Source organism: Lonchura striata, chromosome 3, assembly GCF_050655825.1.
Source record: "Lonchura striata isolate lonStrDom1 chromosome 3, ASM5065582v1, whole genome shotgun sequence".
NCBI classification, from domain to species: Eukaryota; Metazoa; Chordata; class Aves; order Passeriformes; family Estrildidae; genus Lonchura; species Lonchura striata.
The window spans coordinates 51,746,382-51,767,585 of NC_140705.1; the positions used below are offsets into that span (position 1 = coordinate 51,746,382).

Genomic DNA, 21,204 nt, shown 5'->3' on the forward strand with positions numbered 1-21,204 from the left:
TAGAAAGCCCTTCCTATATTTGCAGAAAAGTACATTTTCTAATTATGCTGATAATTTCACAGTTTTTCCCTGAGAAATTTCTCAGGGATTTAATGCATTCATGGCTGGACTTGGCTTTGTGGTTTTTTTTCATGTAAAAGTTGCTAGCATTCCTGAGCTCAAATCTTGTCACGGAAAGATGTCTCTGCATTTGAAATGTCATGAGTGTAGGAATTTATTCTTCTGACAACCTCTGTTCTGCTTTTGTCAGTGGTAAATTCCAGCTCAAGGAGGTGTCAAATCACAATGAAGTGACGTTTGTCTAGGAAAAAAATAATGGTAATTCACGCCCTACAGAAATTAAAATTCAAACCCACAAGCGAGCGTGTATTAAAGGAAAACCTCATTAAATATCTATAAATTAAAGCTGCTTTGGGCTTAGTTTTCTAATTTTTTGTTTTTGTAAAAAAAAGGTGGGAAGTAAATAATTTTGATGCTTTGCTAGAGAATTTTAAGGAAAAAAGGAACTCTTATTTTCTAGCTAGTCTTTTTTCTTCGACCAAATCACATAATCATTTTCTTTCAGATAATTTTCTTCAATCAAAATATGACCCATTTGTATAATTTCACAAATAAATGCCCAATATTTCTTTCATCTGCCCTTACTCTCTAGCTTTGTAATTTTTAGTAGTACAGGCCTTGAGAAGCTGTGCGTCGTCAGTGTGTCTGGAGGCATTAATTAGTATCATACACTCAAATTAGATACAGTGTCTGACTGATAGATATATGGATAATCAGCCATGGAGAAGGCAGCCTTGCTAAAACAATATCCTGGATCCTTCCAGGAGTGAAGTTAATGTGGACTGGTAACAAAGTGTGGAAGTTATGCTGGCACGAGCAAACCTGGAGTAAATCAGTGCTGCAGTGCGAACTGTGTGTGGTCACAACACACTAATAGCAGGACACAGACTTATGTGCTGGGAAAAAATATAATTTTTACTTAAGCTGCTGAGTATACATGATAGTGTAGGCTCTGCCATTGTTTTGCATGCGTTTCCATGCTTCTGCCATAAGAAATAGTAGAACTTGCCATCCACGGGTACTCAATAAGCCATGAACTCGTTCACGTCAGGCACTTGACCACTGTGCCGCTGACACACCAGGCACGCCCGTGTCGGCTTCCCTCCCTCAGCGGGGCCGCCCGGAGGAGCTGTGCGGAGCGGGGGGCGAGGCACGGCGGGGCCCGGGGGCCGGAGCGAGGTGAGGCGAGGAACGGCGGAGGCACGGCGGGGCCCGGGGGCCGGAGCGAGGTGAGGCGAGGAACGGCGGAGGCACGGCGGGGCCCGGTGCGAGGTGAGGCGAGGAACGGCGGAGGCACGGCGGGGCCCGGGGGCCGGAGCGAGGTGAGGCGAGGAACGGCGGAGACACGGCGGGGCGCGGGGGCCGCGGGCTCCCGGCCGGGCCGGCAGCGGCGCCGCCCGGGCCTGGCCGCGAGGGGGCGCCGCGCGGCGGCGGCGGGGGCGGCGCGGGCGCGGCTGTCAGCGCCGCCCGGGCCGGGCTGCGAGCACGGCCGAGCCCCGCTGCCATGGAGCCGCAGGCACGCGGTGAGTCTCGCCGGGACGGAGCCCTCCGGGGCGGCGCGGGGTCCCGTCCCTGCCGCCCGGGGCTGCGCTCACCCCTCGGGGAGGGCCGAGCTGGGTGGGGGTGCCCGGGGCGGGGAGAGCCGAGGGAGCCGCGGGCCGGGCAGGGCGGTGAGAGGAGCGCGGCGAGCGGCGCCCGGGAGCGCTGCCCGCCGCCCGCGGCAGCCCCGGGCTCGGCCGGAGAGCGCGGCGTGCCCCGGCCCGTCCTCCATGCCCAGCCCGCACCCCCTTGGCTTTCCTTATGGCTGGGATGTTGGCGGCCGATCTCTCCTCCTGCTGGCTTTAGACCAGTCAGGTAGCTGTCTGACAACTCTGTGTTAAGTTAGTGCCGTCGAGGTTTGTTGGTTGGGTAAGGTGTTTTTGTGTGTCCTGCTCCGCTGGCCGTGCCCTTGCCCCGGTCGGGCTGCAGCCGCTGCCTCCCGGGGACGAGCGGGACGGTGCGAGCCGGACCAGCATCACCACCGCTGTCCTGGAGCCGCCTCCAGCATCGGAGACCCTGGGACTCGGCTTCCAGCAGAGCTCTGGATCCACCGAGAGCCGCTTAAAATCGGAGCCGCTGAAATACTTCTGCAGCTTTACAAACACGGCATTCATTCATCTTAAGTGAGCATATTCTATTGCAACAGTTATGGCTTACTTAGCTGATCATATCTCTCTCTGGATAAAGTTAAATGGCGTCCAAAGAAGAGAAGAAACTTTTCGTGCGAGTTAAAAATTATATTTGTGTGAGGCAAAGAGATTTAGCACAGACAGGTCTTGCTTACCTTTATAATCTTACTTCTGTTTTCTAAGGAACATAATGGCTTTGTCACACAGGACTAAGTAGGTGGTACAAAAATCAGAATGTTTAGTAAACATTTTACGTCATCTATATAACCTGGAGATGAAATAAGCAGGACATATATGCTCATTGAAACTAAGTGAAAAAATAGGCTTCCTAATTCCTAATAGGATAGTTAAAATCTGCCTTAAACAAATGCACTTAAAAGAGGCAATGTTGACTGCAGATGTGTTTGTATGTAAAGGAATACAGTAGGAAACTGGAGTTCATGATGCTTGTGAATGAGAGCCTTTCTGGCAAGTGTTGTGCATGGGCTGTCCCAATGGAGGCATGGCTGAAGCTGCTTGCTGAAATAAAGAGATCTGTGGCTCGGTTCTCAGGGTTTTTAGAAGTCAGTATTAAGACTACAGTATAAGACTGTTACTTAAACTAATTTTCTGGATACATCTGTATAGTTACTATGGTGGGAGCTCCTGTTTATTAAACAGGACCTCCATATGATACAGAATTTGGATAATTTCTTGTTTTGTAGAGCTGATGGAAAACAGTATCCAGGTTAGCTGGATAGTGATGTGTGTACATGTGACTCTTTCACCTTCTCTGACTAATAAGATGAGTAAACACACATGTTCATGGTGTATGTTAAAAATTTAGGTCAATATATGTGTTTTGCTAATGTATATTCAGGCCAGCAGCTCTGTTGTTTCCCAAAGTCTTGAATGAATACTTCTTCTGGATGACTATTGGCTAGTAAGAGAATTTAAAATTTTATCTGTATTCAATTCTTGAGTCACTTTTTTCTTCGGTTTCTCACCTGTGTGTTTTATTTCTGCAGTCTCTCAGATCAGTGTCCCTTTACTAAGAGAGAGAGAAAAAAAGAGCACTGCCTTGATAATCAAGAAGTACAATCCAGGAATTTTGTGGTAGGGTATTTCCATGCCAGCAAACCTTTGTTTTTACCCTCCCTTTCCTTCTAGACTTAATTTAGTGCATGCTCCTGCAGTTATGGAGTCTTGCTGGTAAAAAGAATTTGACCTGTATATGCTTAATGCTGTCAAATTCAGTTAAGTACATCTAAGCACTGGCCAGAAGTCTGAATTTTTCAATCCCAGTTACATATTTTCAGAGAACAGTTATAGCACTTTACTAACAAAACAGTGGTAATTTCCTTGAAAGACTGCTTTACTTCCAATATCTCCTTAAGCAGCAGGAGAAATGTGTATACATTTGAATGAGTTTATTAATTGCTTCTAAAGAACTTTCAGATGCCCACAGAGAAATGAATCCTGAATGATTTGTTCCAGGGTGCTCTGTTGGGGTATTGTATTCCAAGTGAAAGCATAAAGAAAAAGCTATGCATTTTAAAGCATAATTGTGTTGTTTGTGCCATTTTATATTGTCCTTAAGGCAGGCTATGCCTGAGTAGAGCAATTTTATGTTCAAGAAATGCATGCAAGTATAAAAAACAGATTTCTTCAGAGCAGAAAAATATTTTTGTCAGCATTTTTACATAGTAGCATAAGTTAACTTCATGAGTCTTAATGCAGCTGTGGACAAAAGAAAAGTATTACGTGTAAATGTATCAAGGTACTGGGTAGAGGTTACAGCTACATTCCATGAGTTTCTGGGTGGTTCAAGGTGCAACGTAGTATCTGAACATGCCCTGAAGACTAAGAAAATTAACTGCTGTGGTATTAACTTTAAAGTAGTAGAGGGAGTTCATGGACTGAAACAGAATTACTGTTAGACATATTGAATGTGTCTGGCACCATTCACAAGGGTGAACTAGGTAAGACAGACAATTAGAGTGTAATAATAATTAATTTAAAAATTATTTTCAAAATAAATAACTACATGTTTCATGTAAACAAATTCATATGTCAATTAAAAAAATTACTTTATATAAATTTATCTTGAAGCCTCTGGGTGTTTTTCTCTTTGATTACTTTGTTCTTAATGGAAAACCTTATCTGGGAACACACCAGCTAGGCTTGTACTAGGTGCTAAAAATTTCATAAGAGCATATTTGTTTTCCTTTCTATGGCTGCCAGTCATTTCTCAAGTGAAATGTTGGAAATATGAAGAACAGTGTTTCTCTTTGAATGGGAGGAAGAGCCAAGCTGTCTGTTTGCCTCTCATCATACCCATTCTACTCCAGATCCAGATTAACTGACTATCACATGTAGTCCTGCTTTCCAGTTTAAAACTGTGAATGTCCTGTAATAATGATAATACCATGGATGTCTTACTCTGTCTCTCATCTGAGAATCCCATGTGACTTTTTAATACTGGAACTTTGCTCCTTACACATTTCTCTTCTTTTACAATAATTCTCCATTTCTTCATGCATCCAGATGTAGTTATACCCTCTTTCCGTGTCACATCCTCTCTTGATTCTTACTCTGATAAAAAGATTTGATATGCAACTTTCTGCTCCCTTTTTATGTACACAGGTAGTTCAGCCAGCTGCTTGCACTCCTGGCTTCTGAAGGGTTTTTTGAGCCATGACTCTGTCCTAGCATTTCTCCTTAGAGCTATTCCTGACAGATGTTCTGCGTCCTCAGTCAGTTATTCATTGTAGCTATAACAGCTTGCAGTGGCTACACTCACCCCTGTCAGGTATTGTGGAGAGAGCTGTGGTTAGTTCAGATGTTGGATGACTCCTTCTCAAGGCCTTATCTTGTGGGCTTTCAGCACCTCACTTCTTCCCTCTCTGTGTGCAGCTGGCACACTCCTTCTGGGATCCTCAAGCCAGCTGCATCTGTCCTGTGTAACAGAGCAGAGAGGCAGCACCTTGGCATGTGCATTTGAGTGGAGCTTGTGATCAGAGGAATATCATCAGAAGTCACAGCATTAGCCCAGTGCCCCTCTCTCTGCCACAGTGACACCTGCCATTTGTGGCACCTGCCAGTCAGGTGGCCTGAAGTCTCCATGGTGGAAGGCAGTGGTGAGGAGGACTTGTGTTACCTTGATACAGTGTACAAGACTTGTCAAAATGGCATTGGCAGCTTGGTCAGCATTATCTCTCCTTGCTAGCTACTCATGTGGTTACTAACCCAGATAGGAATCTGGATAGAGTCAGTCTTGCAGTGGGAGGGTGGGGATAGAGAACACATGGTGATGCTACCTCACTGCAGAAACAGTGCTGTAGCCATCAACCAAAGTATGTCATGATGGAGAGGGCAGCATCTTCCCTATCCTTGTGTTTGAGTCTGGTGCTTTACCAAGGAGCACTGATTCTTTTGATCTACATTGTTCACCTTTTCCCTAAGGACAGAGTATAATTACTGGTTTGGAGCTGATTTAGTGTAACTGTTTTATGAGAAGTGCCTGTCCACCTGTGCTTTTTGAGGCATCAGGATTCACTCTAGTTATCCAGGGGTTTTTGCTGTCTCTGTACGGCCTTCTAGAACTCAGCATTGCCCCACTATGGAAAGCAGGAGAGAGGACTTTGCCAAGAGCCAGGGGGATATTGGAGTAATTGAACCAGCCAGTGATAACCTTTTTATTTCACTGCATGGTGGAACTTTTATCTGCTGTGCTAATAAGACCACATGTAGAGGAGGTCAAGTAAAAAAGGCAGGGTTGTAATTTATTATAGGATTCTTAAATATATAACATCAGTGCACAAAATTCAAAATAATAGCTCTTTCATGCTTTTTATACTACAAGGAGAGAAAATGCACATGTGGAATGAGTTATTTGGTAGATGGGATTTTAAGTAAGTAAATGTCTGAAATCAAATGCAGTGCTTCTCTTACATTTTTGTACCTGTATTGTTTTCAGCTTCATGACTCTTGTCACAGGTTGAAATTCTGTTTGCTGAGGCTGAGAAAATTTGAGTGGCTTATGCTACACCTGAGAACTGAAAATAGAGTACTGTGGGATTCAGAAATGAGATATAAAAAAGAGACCTCATCTAAAATCTAGGACCAGTCTTACAAGTGTTTTTAACTTTGACAGTTTTGCAGCTATGAGGACATAAAATGTAGAATATGCTAAAACAAAGACATCTAACCCAAAATAATGTTTTAAAATTCTTGCTCTATTTTTTTTCTCCTGTGTCTTATTTTCACAGGTCTGATGGTATGAGCTCTAGAAAGCAGCACAAGTATAATCTGAGTCTGCTTTCTGTACAAAAGTGCGTTAGTGGAAAGATGAGTATGCTGATGCTGTCCTGACATGCCTCACTGACTAGTACAGTAGAGAAACACGTGGAACTTTTGAGGTGCTTTGTTTAAGCCTCTTGCTGCTTGAAGAATGTGGCCCAACCTTGATTGAAGATTGCAGAGGGTTTGAAAGAATGTTTCCATATATAAAAATTTATATATCAATTGGTAGCTTGTTTTAGTGCAATCCTGGAATTTGGATTTAGAAAGAACATACTCAGCCCTTGACTCAAAAAGTGTTTTCAGGGTGGAATGAATTCATGCTTTCTAATTAGAAATTACCTCTTGAGGTAATAAACAAAAATGAGATCTGGGCAGGCTAGTTTTATCTGATTTTATTTGTATCTCATAGAAGTGCACAGTTGCAATGCCAAATTTTGTGTATGTAGTATGCTATAGTCATGTCACTGCTGTCTAAACTGGGCCTTTTGACTTCTGCATGCTCTAAACCCATTTTGTATGAGAAATGGTGAGAAGGGACTGACAAATGTATTTTGGAATCATGTTACACTGACCTTCTTCAAAACACTTCTAAACTATAAAAGTGGATTTGTTTCATTCTTTAGGACAGAAGTAATATTACTTAGCTGTCTTTGAGGTCCATGGATCAAAGTCATATCTATCATGATTATACTTCTGCATCCATTATGTAGTTAAGTGTTGCAGGTGAGTAATTGCAAACCACATATTTAGCATGTGTTTGTATTGTACTTTAGCAGTGAATCTCCCTTTTCTTTCTCTTGTGCTGTCTCTCAGTCCCTCTTTCATTTCATGCAAAGAAATAGAATGGCAGCAGTGAGGATCTTGTTGCAAATGTTCTTAGTGAAAAGTGTAAAACAAGTTTAAGAATGCAGCAACTACAAAGTGATACTTCCTGAAGTGCCATCCTACCATGATGATAAAGCTCTTGCAGTGTCTTCGATTTTCTCTCTCCCTCTTGGGTACATTTTACCTTTTCTGCACTTTTAGGATTTTGAATCACTAGATTATAAAAAAGGATCCTAAAAGGCTGCTCTTGTTAATTAATTCCTTTTGTGTAAGATTTCTTGAACTTTTTGATCCTTTGTTACTTATTCCAGCAAAATGTTATTGTGCATATATTAATGACATATGGTTAATGGCATGATGAAGTCAAGGACCCACTATTGGATCCCCAAGCAGACAAGAAAGATTCCACTGCAAATAGTTCATAAAATACTAGGAATTTCTGTATTCTCTTCACATTACCTGTCATTTTTTCTTATGCAAGCTGATTGTTGAAAAATATCTCATGCTTGTAGGTAAAGCCCCAGTCTTTTACAGCAACTAAATAATAATACAGTGGTAAAATTTATAAAGACATGTTTACAGAGAAAAGGAAAAATCATGGTTATGTGTGTGTATCCCAATAAAATAGCTTCTCTTATTTAGTCTGCTCTCCAGCTAACAGGCTTTCAGATGCTTAGGAGCTATGTAGTCAGGGATCCAGTTCTTGGATTTTTTTTTTTTTTACATCACTGCATATCTAGTCACTGAAGGAGAATCCAGGGAGCTCAGAGAACCAGGCTGGGGGGTATAAAGAACAGATGGAGGTCTAATGACTTGTGTCATTTCCAGAAATGGAAGGCAATTTCTTGAGCAGTCAGTCCTTCTGAAGCAAGGAGGGCTATCAGGAAGAATGCATACTTCTGTTTTTTGGGTTTATTTTTATTGGTCTTCTAGGGTTTGGTTTCTGTAAAGTTGTTCTGCTCTCACCACTAATGTACTTTAGCCAGCAATTATCCTTGCTGTCCACCAAGAACATAATAAAAGTACACAAAAACTAGAACACTAGTGGTGCTTTAGGCAGAGAGAGACCTAAAGTTGCATTCAGAAAATACTTTTGATATTCATACAAGTGTGAAGTGCCTATAGATATGGTGTTGATTTTCCCAGTGAAAAATGTTTGCACAAAATGTTTATGTAGTAGTAGGTACTTTATAGTCTTTCTCTGGTGCATGCTGGGCTGTTGCAGGATAAAATTTCATTTAAAAGTGATCAGAGATAGTTGTATTTAAACACATCCAGTCTTTCTTAGAGATGAGTAAAATATATGTACATTACAGAGCTAGAAGGGCAATTATGCCAGGAACAGAAGATTATCTTGTGCTCAAAGTATTTTAGGTAGATGGCAGCTATTAAATTATTATTGTGGGTGGAAGGAATCAAAGTCATAATCAGAGAAAATTATGTTTGCCATGTCATTACCTAACCAGTCCTGTGCACTATTATGTGCATATGAAGAACCAGTTAAGCCATGTGCTCTTGCAAGAGAAAATCCTTTAGTCATGTAGTGAGATAGGTGGTTCAGAACTCTTGATAGCAAAGAAAAGATGACGGTGAAAAAGGAGCAATTACTTGAATAGCCTGACTGATTTAAAAAAAAAGAAGGCTGCAGAATAATGTCATTCAGACATTCATATAAACTGAATCACAATGCAGACTTGAAGACTTAAATAAGGTCTTTGCAGAGCTAAATAACAGATTTTATCAGGAAACTAGAAGTCAAATACTACAGGTGGAGTAAAAACGTGTTCTCTTGGTTTTAAATTGCTTCAGAAAACAGAGAAGCATAGATAATCAGCAATATAGATGAAGCCTGCAGTAAGCACAAGGAATAAGGATGAGTATGTAATGATAATAGTTTTTACCTATTTAGGAGAGGCTCAAAGATAGGAACCAGATTTAGACCTGAATAGGAACCAGATTTAGATCCAGAATTAGAAGGTTTTTCAGTTGTGTCCAGTTCTGCACAGAAATATGGATCATGGACATGTTCTGAAAAAGGAGCAGCAGTATTTTGGTCATGGTTATGTGCTGTGTGTGGGAGTCAAGGATGGGGAGGGTAAGAAGAGAGAAAAAATTTTACATTTAAGTTGAGTAGGGATAAAGATGTGAATGAAAGCTATTAACAGAGATGTAAGCATTGGAGTTCTGGTTTATTTCAGAAAAGTGTGTTATGTTATGTCCCCCTTGCAACAAGTTCCTCAGTAAAATATTGCTACTTAAGGTAGTAGGAGAGTGAAGAGAAGACAAGGACTGTCTTGTACTCATTTTCTAGACTTTCTTGAAGTACTGAAGTTAAAATAAGCATTATTTCACACTGGGTGGTCTGTAAGATTCTAGATTGGAGTTTTGAATTATATTCTTGCCACTTGAGTGTGGTCTAATGCAACCTCAGTGGAATGGCAACTCATGCCATGTACTTAGCTAAACCCCATCCTTCTCTTGCCCGTTGTCTTGCCATTGCCTGTGCCCACAGCAGCTGTCACAGAAGCTCACCCTCTTTGGTTCAGGGCTTATCTTCTCAGCTGATCTTCAAGGAGAAAAAAAAATGGCAGCCCATGTGTCAGCTGCCATTTTCTGTTGGTATTTGAGGGTGAATTGGGAACCTCAAAGATTGAGGCTGTATGGTGCAGCTGGATGTGCCAGTCTCTGTCTCCTGGTCCAATCAATAGCCCCTCTTCCTGAAGCATGGTCTTTGTGTCACTAGGATGGCTGCATGGGGCATGCTGTCTGTTTCTACACAGATAGCCAGCGCCCTAAACCCCAGGGGCCTCCACTCAGAGGCCCACTAAACAAACACATTTATTTTTAAGGGTGTTTTACATAACACTGAGTGGGCAAAGCCACAAAGCTGACAATGCCAGAAACTCTGAAGGCCTTAACATGGAGCTTAACACTGGGAGCAGAATAGTAGGTGCTTCATTTCACACCTCAGGATGCTGGCAAAAAAAGCTTGTGGGAAAAACAAGTGAAACTTGGTAGTGGACAGGCCCAGATAGGTGGTGCTGTTCTGACTGAGAAGTGTTTTGTGTGGCCTGTGTGCAGAGAATCAGTGTTACACTAATTCCAAATTCCAGGTTTATCAGAGCAAACCACTGCAGCAAGACATCCTGTCTGAAAAGCAGTGTATCTGCAGGAGGTGGCATAGCACTCAAATGAGCTGTTTGTCAATATATTTGGAGTATTTCCTTTAAAAAATAAAAAAATAATTTCATCTTGAATAGAGGGCCTGTGCAACAGAACATAGCCATTGTGTCTATTAAAATGTGTTGTTTTCAAATAATATTCATATAAATGAGCTTTGTTTTTATTAGTTTTAAATAAATTGCATTGCAGGTAGATGCATCCAAGAGTAGGTCAAGTTTATTTAGGGAAGACTAGAGGAAGTTTCCACTGTCATACGACACAACCCTCCTTCCCCACTCCCCCCACCCTATTAGGAAGGAAAAAGTGCACTGGTACAAAGTAGCTAGTGTTAATTATGAAGGGATTAAAGAGTGAAACAGGTGGTGCTTAAAAAATGGGGGGCTGGGAGGGAGGAGGACAGAGCACATAAGACATGTCTGCTCTGAGAAGTGTTTGATTCAGTGCTTCATTTTGGTGGCCATGAGCTTTACATAATGCAACATAAAAAATTAAGAAAAACTGTGGGGAAAGGAACTGTGTCTTTGTCCCGTCTTAGGGAATTATGTCAGCTCTGGGGTCCCCACCTTAAGAAAGTCATGGAGGGCCATAGAGATAATGAGAGAGCTGGAGAACCTGTCCTAAGAAAACAGGTTGAGACAGTTAGTGTTGTTCAGCTTGGAGAAGAAAATGCTTTGAGAAGACCTTACAGCACCTTTCAATACCTGAAGGGGTCTACAAGAGAGCTGGAGGGACTTCTTTCAAGGATGTGTAGTGGCAGGACAAGGGGAAATGGCTTTAAATTGATGGAGTTGGTTTAGATTTAATACCACAAAGAAATTATTTACAGGAGGGTGGTGAGACAAAAGAACAGGTTGCCCAGAGAAATTGTGGATGCCCCATCCTTGGAGGTGCTCAAGGTCTGGTTGGATGGGGCTTTGAGCAACCTGGTCTAATGGAAGGTGTCCCTGCCCATGGCAGGGTGGTTGGAACTAGGTGATCTTTTAGGTCCCTTCCAACTCAAACTATTTATGATTTATTGTTGCTAATTTGTAATTATGCTGCCTACAAAGCTTAGTCACGGATCACGAATAATCTGTGCCAAACAGTATGCAATAAGGCAGTCCTGGCCCTTGTAAACTGTGATCTTTACTCTCTCTGTATGAGAGATTGATCACAGAGGGGAAAGATCATTTCTCCCTTTTCTCCCAGCATTCCTGAATGTGAACTTTGGTATATATAACAATATAGAGACATTTATTCTGTATTAAAACAATGGAAGTAATGAATTTGAGCCTGAAGAGGATACAGAATCAATAATGTACCCAAATATAATTGCTTCCTGTGTATTTTCCCTAGTACATTTACAGGACCAAAAGTGACACATCTGTCTTACATGTTGAAATAGCTGAAAGGGGGTGTGAGAAAAGCAGACAACCTGCTGGTTGCAGCACGATTTTGCTTATTTTTAAATTACACTTTTAAAGATCTTGTTAGTTATGTGTTTTGTGATCTAAAGGACACAAAATATGACTACATGAAGAATTTATTTTGTAATTACAAAATATAATTTTATTACTTCTTGCAGTACATTGTTGGAAGTTAATTGAGGAGGCTTTTGAGTTTAATTATACTGCAGTTAGATTGCTATCTAATTATATTCTTTTGCACCTGGCTTTAGAAAAGTACAATAAACTGATTCATTCTTAGGAGAGAAAGGTTATTAAATCCTGCCATTAAGTTTCAGTGATTTTGATTCAGTGAAGCAGATGCATGATCTTAATTATACAATTGATGGGATTTGCCGTCACTTCTACCAGCTGAGGATGGGACCCCAGGTGCTTCTCTGTTCAGAGATGAGAAAAATGTACTGTCATGTATTTTTAGTATGAAAGGTGGGTTTAAGAAATGTGACTGACAACTTCCACCTCTGACTACCCTCATTTCTCTGTCATAGTTCTTATCTTCCCCTACACTGCTTTTTCTCTAGTTTGATTATACATCCATTGTTCTTTCATTTGCTTTATTTGTGTTACAGTGTCTAGAGTACCTTATTTGTAGAGAACAAGTCCCTTTTGCGATGCAGTGTTATCCACTTTCTCATTCCCTATTATTCCGTTGTGACTTCATCTTTTTCCTTCTTTTTCACTGTTCTTCCTAAAGAAAAAGAGATTACAACTCTTCCACTTGAGGCATTTTTTCTTACCATTGACTTCACAGGAAGTTGTGCAGAATGATCAATATAAAGCACAGAACGTGGTACAGTGCTGTCATTACTTTCAGTTTGACATAATAGAAGAAACCTTCTACTGTCTAAACAATTATATTTTACAACAACTGCTTTGTTTTTCCATAGCTACAGCTTGAAAATGTTACCCTTGTCTTGTCCAGGCATTTAGGATTATTATTCTATACAGAGATCTTGCTATAGAGTAAAATGTGCAAGATCATCCTTGCATTCTTGGACATTTCAGATAATTATTTTGCTTGGAAGATCAGTTTCCAGGTTGAAATCTTAAGTTGAAGTAAGTGATACATATTTTTTTAACTGTTACTCTTATTCTCATTTTTATCCATCATGTTTCCATGATTATAAAACTTCTTATCAGTGTCTATGGTTTCTTGGTGCAGTGCTCAAGGTGTTGAGTCTCTTTTCTGCCAGTTTTTTGTGTGTAGATTGTCTCTTTTCACTGGCATAGATTGACAGCTGTGTCAGTGGTTTCTGGTGGAAAAAGAAGGTAGAGACATCCTCAAAGTATTATTAATTTCTTTTTTTTTTTTTTTTGTACTGAAACAGAGAAAAGAATCAGCACAGTAAAACTGGCTGTTTATCCAGGAGCTCCAAATAAGTTTTCCTTTGTTTGCAAATTTGCCAATCCATCTCATAGCTATGGATAGATTTTCTTACTGCTTGGGTTTGCAAGGGTTAAGAGATAGATGGCAAAGCTTTAACGAAGTCAGTAATAAGATGCTCTAGGATGACCAGAGACACCTACTCTGAGATTTTAGACTACATCCTAGAACTCTTGAATACCCACAAGTATTCTCTCCCTATCCTTGACACTACTGCCAGCCTAAAGCTCAGTTGAGGGAGGAAATGAAGACACTTGCCCATCCCTCTCTCTCTTCAAAGGAACATACTCAGAGCAAAAGGAAGACTGAGCCCACATGGTTGCAGAAAGTAGAACCTACATTTTTCTTTAATGCTTAAATTTTCAGTCTAAATCACCTGTGCATCTTGAGTATTTGCCTCTCTTAGCCAAGGTGAATCCAGCCTCTGAGTTTGTTTTTCAATTATAACTTCAAAATCAATCTTACCTTTAGGAGAGTGGCAGGCTGTATGTAATTGTTGGGCTCAAACCTAAGCAAGTTCAAGACAAGTTCAGAGTTGTCCACAGTTGGAGGCCGACACAGAAGGGAAAATCTTCCTTCTGTAGTTTGTTTTCTAGAAGAATTAAATGATAACATATTTTCCTATTTTGATCTTCCAGTAATAACTTTGTAGTGAAAAAAATGGTATGGAAATCCTTGCAACTTCTGATAGCTTTTTCTGATCAATTTATTTATTTAGTGCATATTTCTAGTCCCCCTTCTCCCCCCACCTTAATCTCTATATCTGGCATTAAGACTACATTATAAAGAAGATCAAAGACACTAATGCAGTGTCTGGACAGTTCCTTTGTTCTACTTACCATTTCATCCCTTTGAAGACTTAATTGCAATTTAAATTCGAGAACAAGTGTTTTCCAAGTTTAAATAAGGAACTTTAATGACATGGCAAAAGAAGCTGTAGCAAGTAATTTTGCTTACTAGAAGGGTTATGTAATTTGTTTTCTCGCTATTTGATGTGAATGCTAGATAACAAGGTAGATACGGCATTTTTAATTAGTTGGAAAACAAAAAAGCAGAGCAGTAAAAGCACTTAGATTCTTAAATGCTTTGTTAACACAAAGGATCATTTATATATTTCCTTGAATTAATGTTAGAAAATGTACACAAACAGAAATTTGATGGTTTTTACCTTAATTTTGTTGTCATTATGGTTAATTCAACAGATATCAGTACTTGTAGTGTAAGCTTTTTTTCTTTTGTTGGTTTTTTTTTGGGGGGGTTGGGGCTGTTTTTCTTTTTTCAACAGTCAACATGCAAGAAATAGTCTGATATGTACTACTCGAGAACATGGGTCTGAGATGAATACAGAGAAAATATATAAAAAGTGCTACCTAAAACATCTTTATGTAGTTAATCTTTAGATACCTGAGTAAGTAAAAAAATTCCGTCATGGATTTTAACATTGCATTATTTTGTTATTTTAAATTTTGTAGAATAGTTATAGATCTTCTAGATTTTAAGTGGTTTATTAAATTTGTCATCCCTACAATTCTACTGGCAAACATATGCACAGGTATTGATCAATGCTGAAACAGTTTCTTGCATTAAATCAGATTTAACAGCAGACTGTAGAATTAGGGTCACTAGTCTTAGCCAGAACTACCATGAACTTTGGGGGAAAAATCAAAAATGCCCATTTCAGCACACTGGAACTACTTGCATGGTTGCTGTATTATTTTGTCATATGAACCTTTCAGAAGAACACAATAAATGTGCTTCCCCAGCTATTCATCTCCTCCTACTTCTTTCTATATAAATCTCCTAATACAAAGGGTTTTCTGCTCATTTGTTTCAACTTGGGTCCTTCTATATGACTTGCAGCTTCTAATTACTGATAATCCCATACTTTTAATGTTTCATTCATATTTTATCTAATGATATATGTGACAGTAAGTACTTAAACTTTCTTTAAACTAGAAGCCAGTGTTTTACATTGATTCAAACCTATTATATGATTTCCCACACTTTATGTGGGCAAGGTTTTTTGCTATTTTGAAGTAACATCTGTCCTGGAAATCACTAGTTTACCAGTTTGTGGAGGATAAATATACATGATTATATTAGTGTAATTTGCTGTAGTAACAGGAGGTTTTTTGAGACTATAGGACCTACAGTCTTGTCTCCAGCAATCCTACACCACAAGACGAGGCTGTCTGGAAGAGATAATGAGGGAGGTGGGCTGGGTCTTGCATCTGTCTCTGGTCAGAGTCTTGTGACAGCATATCCCAGAGCTAATTGTTGATTGATTAAGCTTTGGATTTAGCTTCATTGCAAATGGAGAAGTGGAGAGAAGGTAATGAGAACTCCTTAGCTGACCATGGAGAATGAGGGAGGGGAAGTTCAAGGAACAGGTTCTAAGACAGCTTCTGTTCCATTGATTTCTCTTGTGTGATTTTTTTTTAATAGGGTAATAGAACTGCTGGGCAGGCAGCAACTGAAATTAAATTCAGGAGCAACAAAATTAAGTTCATCTGTATAAGACGTAGAAGAAAACAGATGTTAGTTAGTGGTAGTGTCTAGGCTCTATCCTCATGCCTTACCTGTTAGTGACCTGCTTGAATGAAACTTGGAAAACCTGTGCTTTAGATCAATATGTGGAGATCAATGCCTAAAATACTGTGCTGTTAGTAAAGGACATAAGAGATACAGGAGATCACCAATGCCACAGGTTCTTGTAAATGGCTGGTAAACTACTTGATGAGCTCCTAATTCATTCAGGGAAGCTTGTAACACCTATACTACAAGGTAAAGCAAAAGCTATTCAACCACCCAGTAACTGGGTTGCTCTTCTAAAAGGGTGCAAAGTTAATTTCCAATTCCATACCTGGATATTAGTGCAATTCGGAAATAAAAGCAGCCCTGCATCTGAACAATAAATAACAATTTAACCATAATCCCAGATATTCCAGATTTTGCCACAGTTGGAAGCAAGTTTCTGGGAGGAATGAGTAAGAGGAAAGGGAATGCAACTTGAAGGCAATTTTTTTTCCTGCTACCAATGACCTTATGTTAATCTTGAAAGCTCAGCTACTTGTACAATTCCCTTCCCAGAGTGATCAAGCCTTCATGGCTCATAATACCTATGCAACTTTAAGCAAAAATACTGTCTTTCCCCAGAGTAATTCTTGTGTGTTGTCAGGTTATGTAGCTGGGCAGGAGAGGAAAATGCCCCAGTGTTCTTCAATACTGAGAGGAGACCTCATAGGAGGCTACAACTTTCTCATGAGGGGAAGTGTAGCAGCTAGTACTGATCTCTTCTGTCATGACCAGTGGACAGGGCCTGAGGGAAGAGCCTGAAGCTGTTTCAGGGGAGGTTTAGGTTGGATATTAAGGAAAGATTTTTCACCCAGAGTGTGGTTGGACACTGAAGAAGTTTCCCGGGAAAGTGGCCACAGCTCTAAGCCTGACAAAGTTTATGAAGCGCTTGGACACTCTGAAACACATGATATGATTCTAGGGTTTAGCCTGTGCAGGGTCAGAAGCTGGGCCTGGATGATCCTTGTGGGTCTCCTCCAACTCAGAATATTCTATGATTTATGCTTCTATTCCATGCCCACCCAGGATTTTGAGACTGAATGAGATCAGAACTTGTAGGTGGGTTTATATCCCTTCAGTTGTACTGGAGGGTGCTAGGCTGCTCCATCTCCTGCATGATCAGGGAATCACAGAACTCCCTTCAGTCCGGAGACCAAAGTGTGAGAAATGGCGGTATCTAGAGAGAGAAAACAGTGACTGGAAGAAATGTTCTGCTGGCCTTGCAGTGTCACACAGTGCGGAGACACCCACAAATCTGAGCAGTAGGTACACCTGTCATCCAAAATACCCTTGAGTCCTAATTCAAGGCTCCAAAGCACTGTGTTAGGTTATCAGCACACCTGGGCTGATGAGCTCTGTAACTTCAGTGGAGAGCTAGTACAATACAAGTCTGAGCTGGTGGATCCTGACCTCTGCTGTGCTCCATTTCAAATATAATGTTCTAATTGTAACCACTCTGCTATTGTTGTTGCTAGAATCTAAGTATTCTCACATGAGGAAGTTTCAGAACTCAGACTGGCCTAAAGAAGGCAGTGACCCACAGTATGCTGAAGAGGTGTTCAGACTAGAACTGTGGGATGACCAAAGTGAAACATTTGCAGAGGGACAATGACTGTTATGGAGGACTCTCATAGCTTGAACAAGGGAGTAGAGACTGAAGGATCAGACTAGACTTTGGAGGACTTAAACAAGAAGAAAAGGACAAAAATTGGGAGAGAAACTAGATGAGTTTGCAAAGTATCATAGAGAAGATTGACATGTATTTGTTGTTTTGGAATGTAATTTCAGACCAGGCTTGAAGTTTAAATTTGGCCATTGGGCCAAGTGTTATGTGTTATTCAGTTGTTTATGGTGATTTTGTCCATGTTGGCTTCCATATCTTACCTAACCATTCCAAAACTAATTTTGTTCCTTGAGCATGGATCTGCCTTCTTTTTGTCTTAAGGATCAGTTGCTCTGAGATCACCTCATCTCAACATCTATCCCAAAGCTTCCCTTAAGGGTTTTCAACCCTGTTGCCCCTTAGATCCTTCCCAGCATTTCCAACAGCTGCCCTGTACCACTGCTTCTCCATCCATGAAAAAATAGACTGCTTTCAAGACTGCAGACTAAGTTTAGCTTGAGTCCCATAGCAACACTATTAATCCTCAAATACCAAATAACAATTGTGTTTAGAGATGTAGGGGTGTTAATAAAGGTGATTTGGGAGTGTTCCTACTGAATAAGTATGCTTTCCTTTGTCCTGATTTCAGCAATCTAGGTTTTCCTGGCAAGCTGCTTTTTGGGTAATAGCTAAGATTTCAACTATTTCTGTATGCTGTCATGTTTTAAAAAGGTTTTGTCCTAAGGGTGGTGATCTATTTCTGCATAAAGTACTAGGCAGGGGTTCAGCACCTGTGTTGCAGCTCTTTATCTTCCCACTCAGGGAAGATTGTAATTAACAAGGCTGAATTCACTCCATCGTGTTCCAGAGGAGTTGATGGTATGAATTGATTCAGTTCTGTTCTGTTAAATAGAAGGAAATTCAGGTACACTGGGGTGCTCTAGGTGAAGGAAATGGCAGAAGGCTGGAGGGAATTTAGTTTTCTGCATGAAAATGTAAAGTACTCAATTTCAACATACTTGTTCCTTGTAATCTCTGTTCTTTAATGCCCAAACTTAACTAGGCTGTATTTTAATCTCTGTATAATAGAGTGTACAGGCCTCTGTGGAGCTAGGAAAGAAATTGTTCTCTTGTATATTAAGCAGTATACAGGTCTCAGGAGTCAGCAGAGATGGCTTATTACCCTGCTAGAGAACCGAAATTAAGGGAAAAGTGCTTTCCCAGGTATAAGCTGGAGGAGATTTTTGTTCCACAACAGAAGAAGATCTAGAATTTAAAACGAGTTCCAAAGTAACTAGAATGTTTTCTATCATCTCATGGTTTGCATTGTTTTCTCTGCAGACCATAAAGAATGAGAGGTTCTTAGTGGCTGGAGCCCTAGCAATCTTCACTGAATGACTGGGAGATAGGAAATATTTTGTTTCATCAGTACCTATTATGCCAGGCAGGCCCTGGTCTTACAAGCATTTATGTATGCACTTATCTTGCTTATTATAGATACTGACCCTGATCTTGGGCATGCAGAAGAAGAAAGTAACAAGGTCCAGTGTATTTGTCCCACCTTCACAGGCTCAGATTGAGCAATCAAGGAGTGCTTCTCATTAACACTCAGAAAATTCAAACAACAGGTGTGGCATTTGCTTCTGCCAACTCTGTGCATCTGTAAGGTTTCAAGTTGCCACAATCAGAGGTACTTTTAGAGAAAACTTGGCTCTGTAATATACTTCCTTTTTTATTCAGTTACTATTGCTACTCTTCTCATCAGTGGTCCACATTAGGCAGCTTTCTTATTTTGAAGAAAAAGCTTTCTTTTTTTTCTTCTGTATTGGTAGAAGCACGAAAATGTCTTATCAGGGATTAGTAGGGTCCAAGGTGAAAGGATAATTTTTCTTTGTGTTTTTTTTTTTTTCCTAATGGGAAATACTATATCATTCTTAGATTTTATGGGAGGTCAGTACAATAATTGAAATAATTAATAATGGTTGTCTTGAACTTTTAACTTTTTAAGGCCTGTTAGAAACTCAGTCGTTCCATGAAGCAGATGAAGATGTGGTCACTGATGTTGATTTCACCAATATGATTTCTGAAGAAGAAAAAGAAGAGTTAAAGGTTGAGCTAGCCAAGGTAATGAATTTGAATTTCTGTGAGTATTACTTTTTCTACTTCTTTAAACTGGAAGCTGTTAATTTTAGGATGAAGTATACATCATAAAGTCATACCTTTCCTTTTTGGTAAAATTATTCTAGGCAACAATAATGTAGGGTAATTTTCTTATATACCTATTTTTTGAAGGTTAAATATCTTCTGCTTGATGATTGTACTGCGAAAGTCTGATGCACGTTCCCATCTTAGTCAAGACATGTCTGTATTTATAAATGTTCCTTGAAAAAGAATGAAAGGTGTTCTCATTAGACCTGTGGTATTGTTGTTACAGTGCTTGTGCCACCTGATAGAAAAATTTCTTTTTGTGGTGCTCAGAGGAAAAGGTAATGATGATGGTTGTAGAAGACGCTGATGATAACAAGCACAGTAATTTTGTCACATTTTTGTTTCTTTTGGCACTGATGTGTTTTGAGAAGGTAGTATCTTTTCTCAGGAGTCTGGAACTCAGGACATTGTGAAGAGGCTTAAAAATAATAAGGAGATGGGAGGAAAAAGATGTGAACTACATGATCTCTTTATTACAAAGATTAAAGAGATTGTCTATATTTCATCTACCATGGAAGGATGGATTCAGTTTTAATTATTGCTGCTGAATACTGCAGGAAAGTGAAATTCCAGAATGAAAAAAGGAGAACAGGAAAAACTGTGGGTTTATTTTTTTGAAATATGAGTCAAATAACAGAAATCACAGCCATATGAGTGTGAGGAGTTGGTTTTGCCTTAATTGGAATACTTAAATTGATATTAAGTTGTAGTACTTAAAGTACTTACAAAGTACTCTAAGAAGTAGCATCTGTAATGACTTTCAAGTAATTTACCTGCAGTGCTGATTTGGGATTTTCAAGTGAAACAGAAGACTGGTTTTTCACTTCAATATTTTATCAATCTTTGTGTTTCTGAATTACTAGTTAACTTTTACCTCTTTGCTGATCCTGTCACATCTGTAAATTATCAGAAGGAAGCTGAAAGTTTACATGTTCAGTTTATCAAATTAGTTAGGAGTTGGCATATTCATTGCTGGCTTTTTATGAGGACCAGAAACAGTGCACACACACTGAAACACAGTAAGTTCCCCCTGAACATCAGGAAGCATGTTTTTAATGTGTATATGATTAAGCAATGTACCCCAACACATTCTGGAGTCTCCATCCTTGAAGATATTTAAAAGCTGTCTGGGTGGAGTCCTGGGAAACATGCTCTAGGTAGGGCTTGAACCAGATGTCCTACAGTGGTCCCTCCAGCCTCAGCTGTTCTGTGATTCTCTTCTCTGGTGAAGGGGACTTCACAGGTAGGTAGAAGCAAGAAAGAAAAAAAGGCCAGAACTTCCTGGAATCATCTGAGAATTATATGCTTCTCTTAACAGAATTAATCTCAAATGTTTCTGGGTGACCCTTCTGCTTATTGATTGCCATAGGAGAGAGAATTCTCATTAGCTCATTCTGGAAATGCTTTAATTCCTGTACTAACATGCAAGTGAGAGATTGCCTGTCAAATATTATGATCTTGACTGACCTA

General features: G+C 40.0%; 1 protein-coding gene across 5 annotated transcripts in view; it reads left to right on the forward strand.

Moving 5' to 3' along the window:
* The first annotated feature begins 1,475 nt into the window (after positions 1-1,475).
* The window catches only part of TPD52L1 (TPD52 like 1), a 48,898-nt gene continuing 29,169 nt past the window's right edge, over positions 1,476-21,204 (forward strand). For 2 of the 5 annotated variants that reach the window (XM_077782236.2, XM_085575111.1), the window contains exons 1-2: positions 1,476-1,583; positions 19,535-19,650. In XM_077782236.2, coding sequence (XP_077638362.1) covers positions 1,565-1,583; positions 19,535-19,650 — 135 coding nt within the window. In that variant the 5' untranslated portion in view covers positions 1,476-1,564. Of the gene's footprint in view, positions 1,584-1,757; positions 1,915-1,998; positions 2,223-19,534; positions 19,651-21,204 lie in introns of those variants that run through there. The other 3 variants (XM_077782234.2, XM_085575109.1, XM_085575112.1) reach the window with 2 other exon arrangements.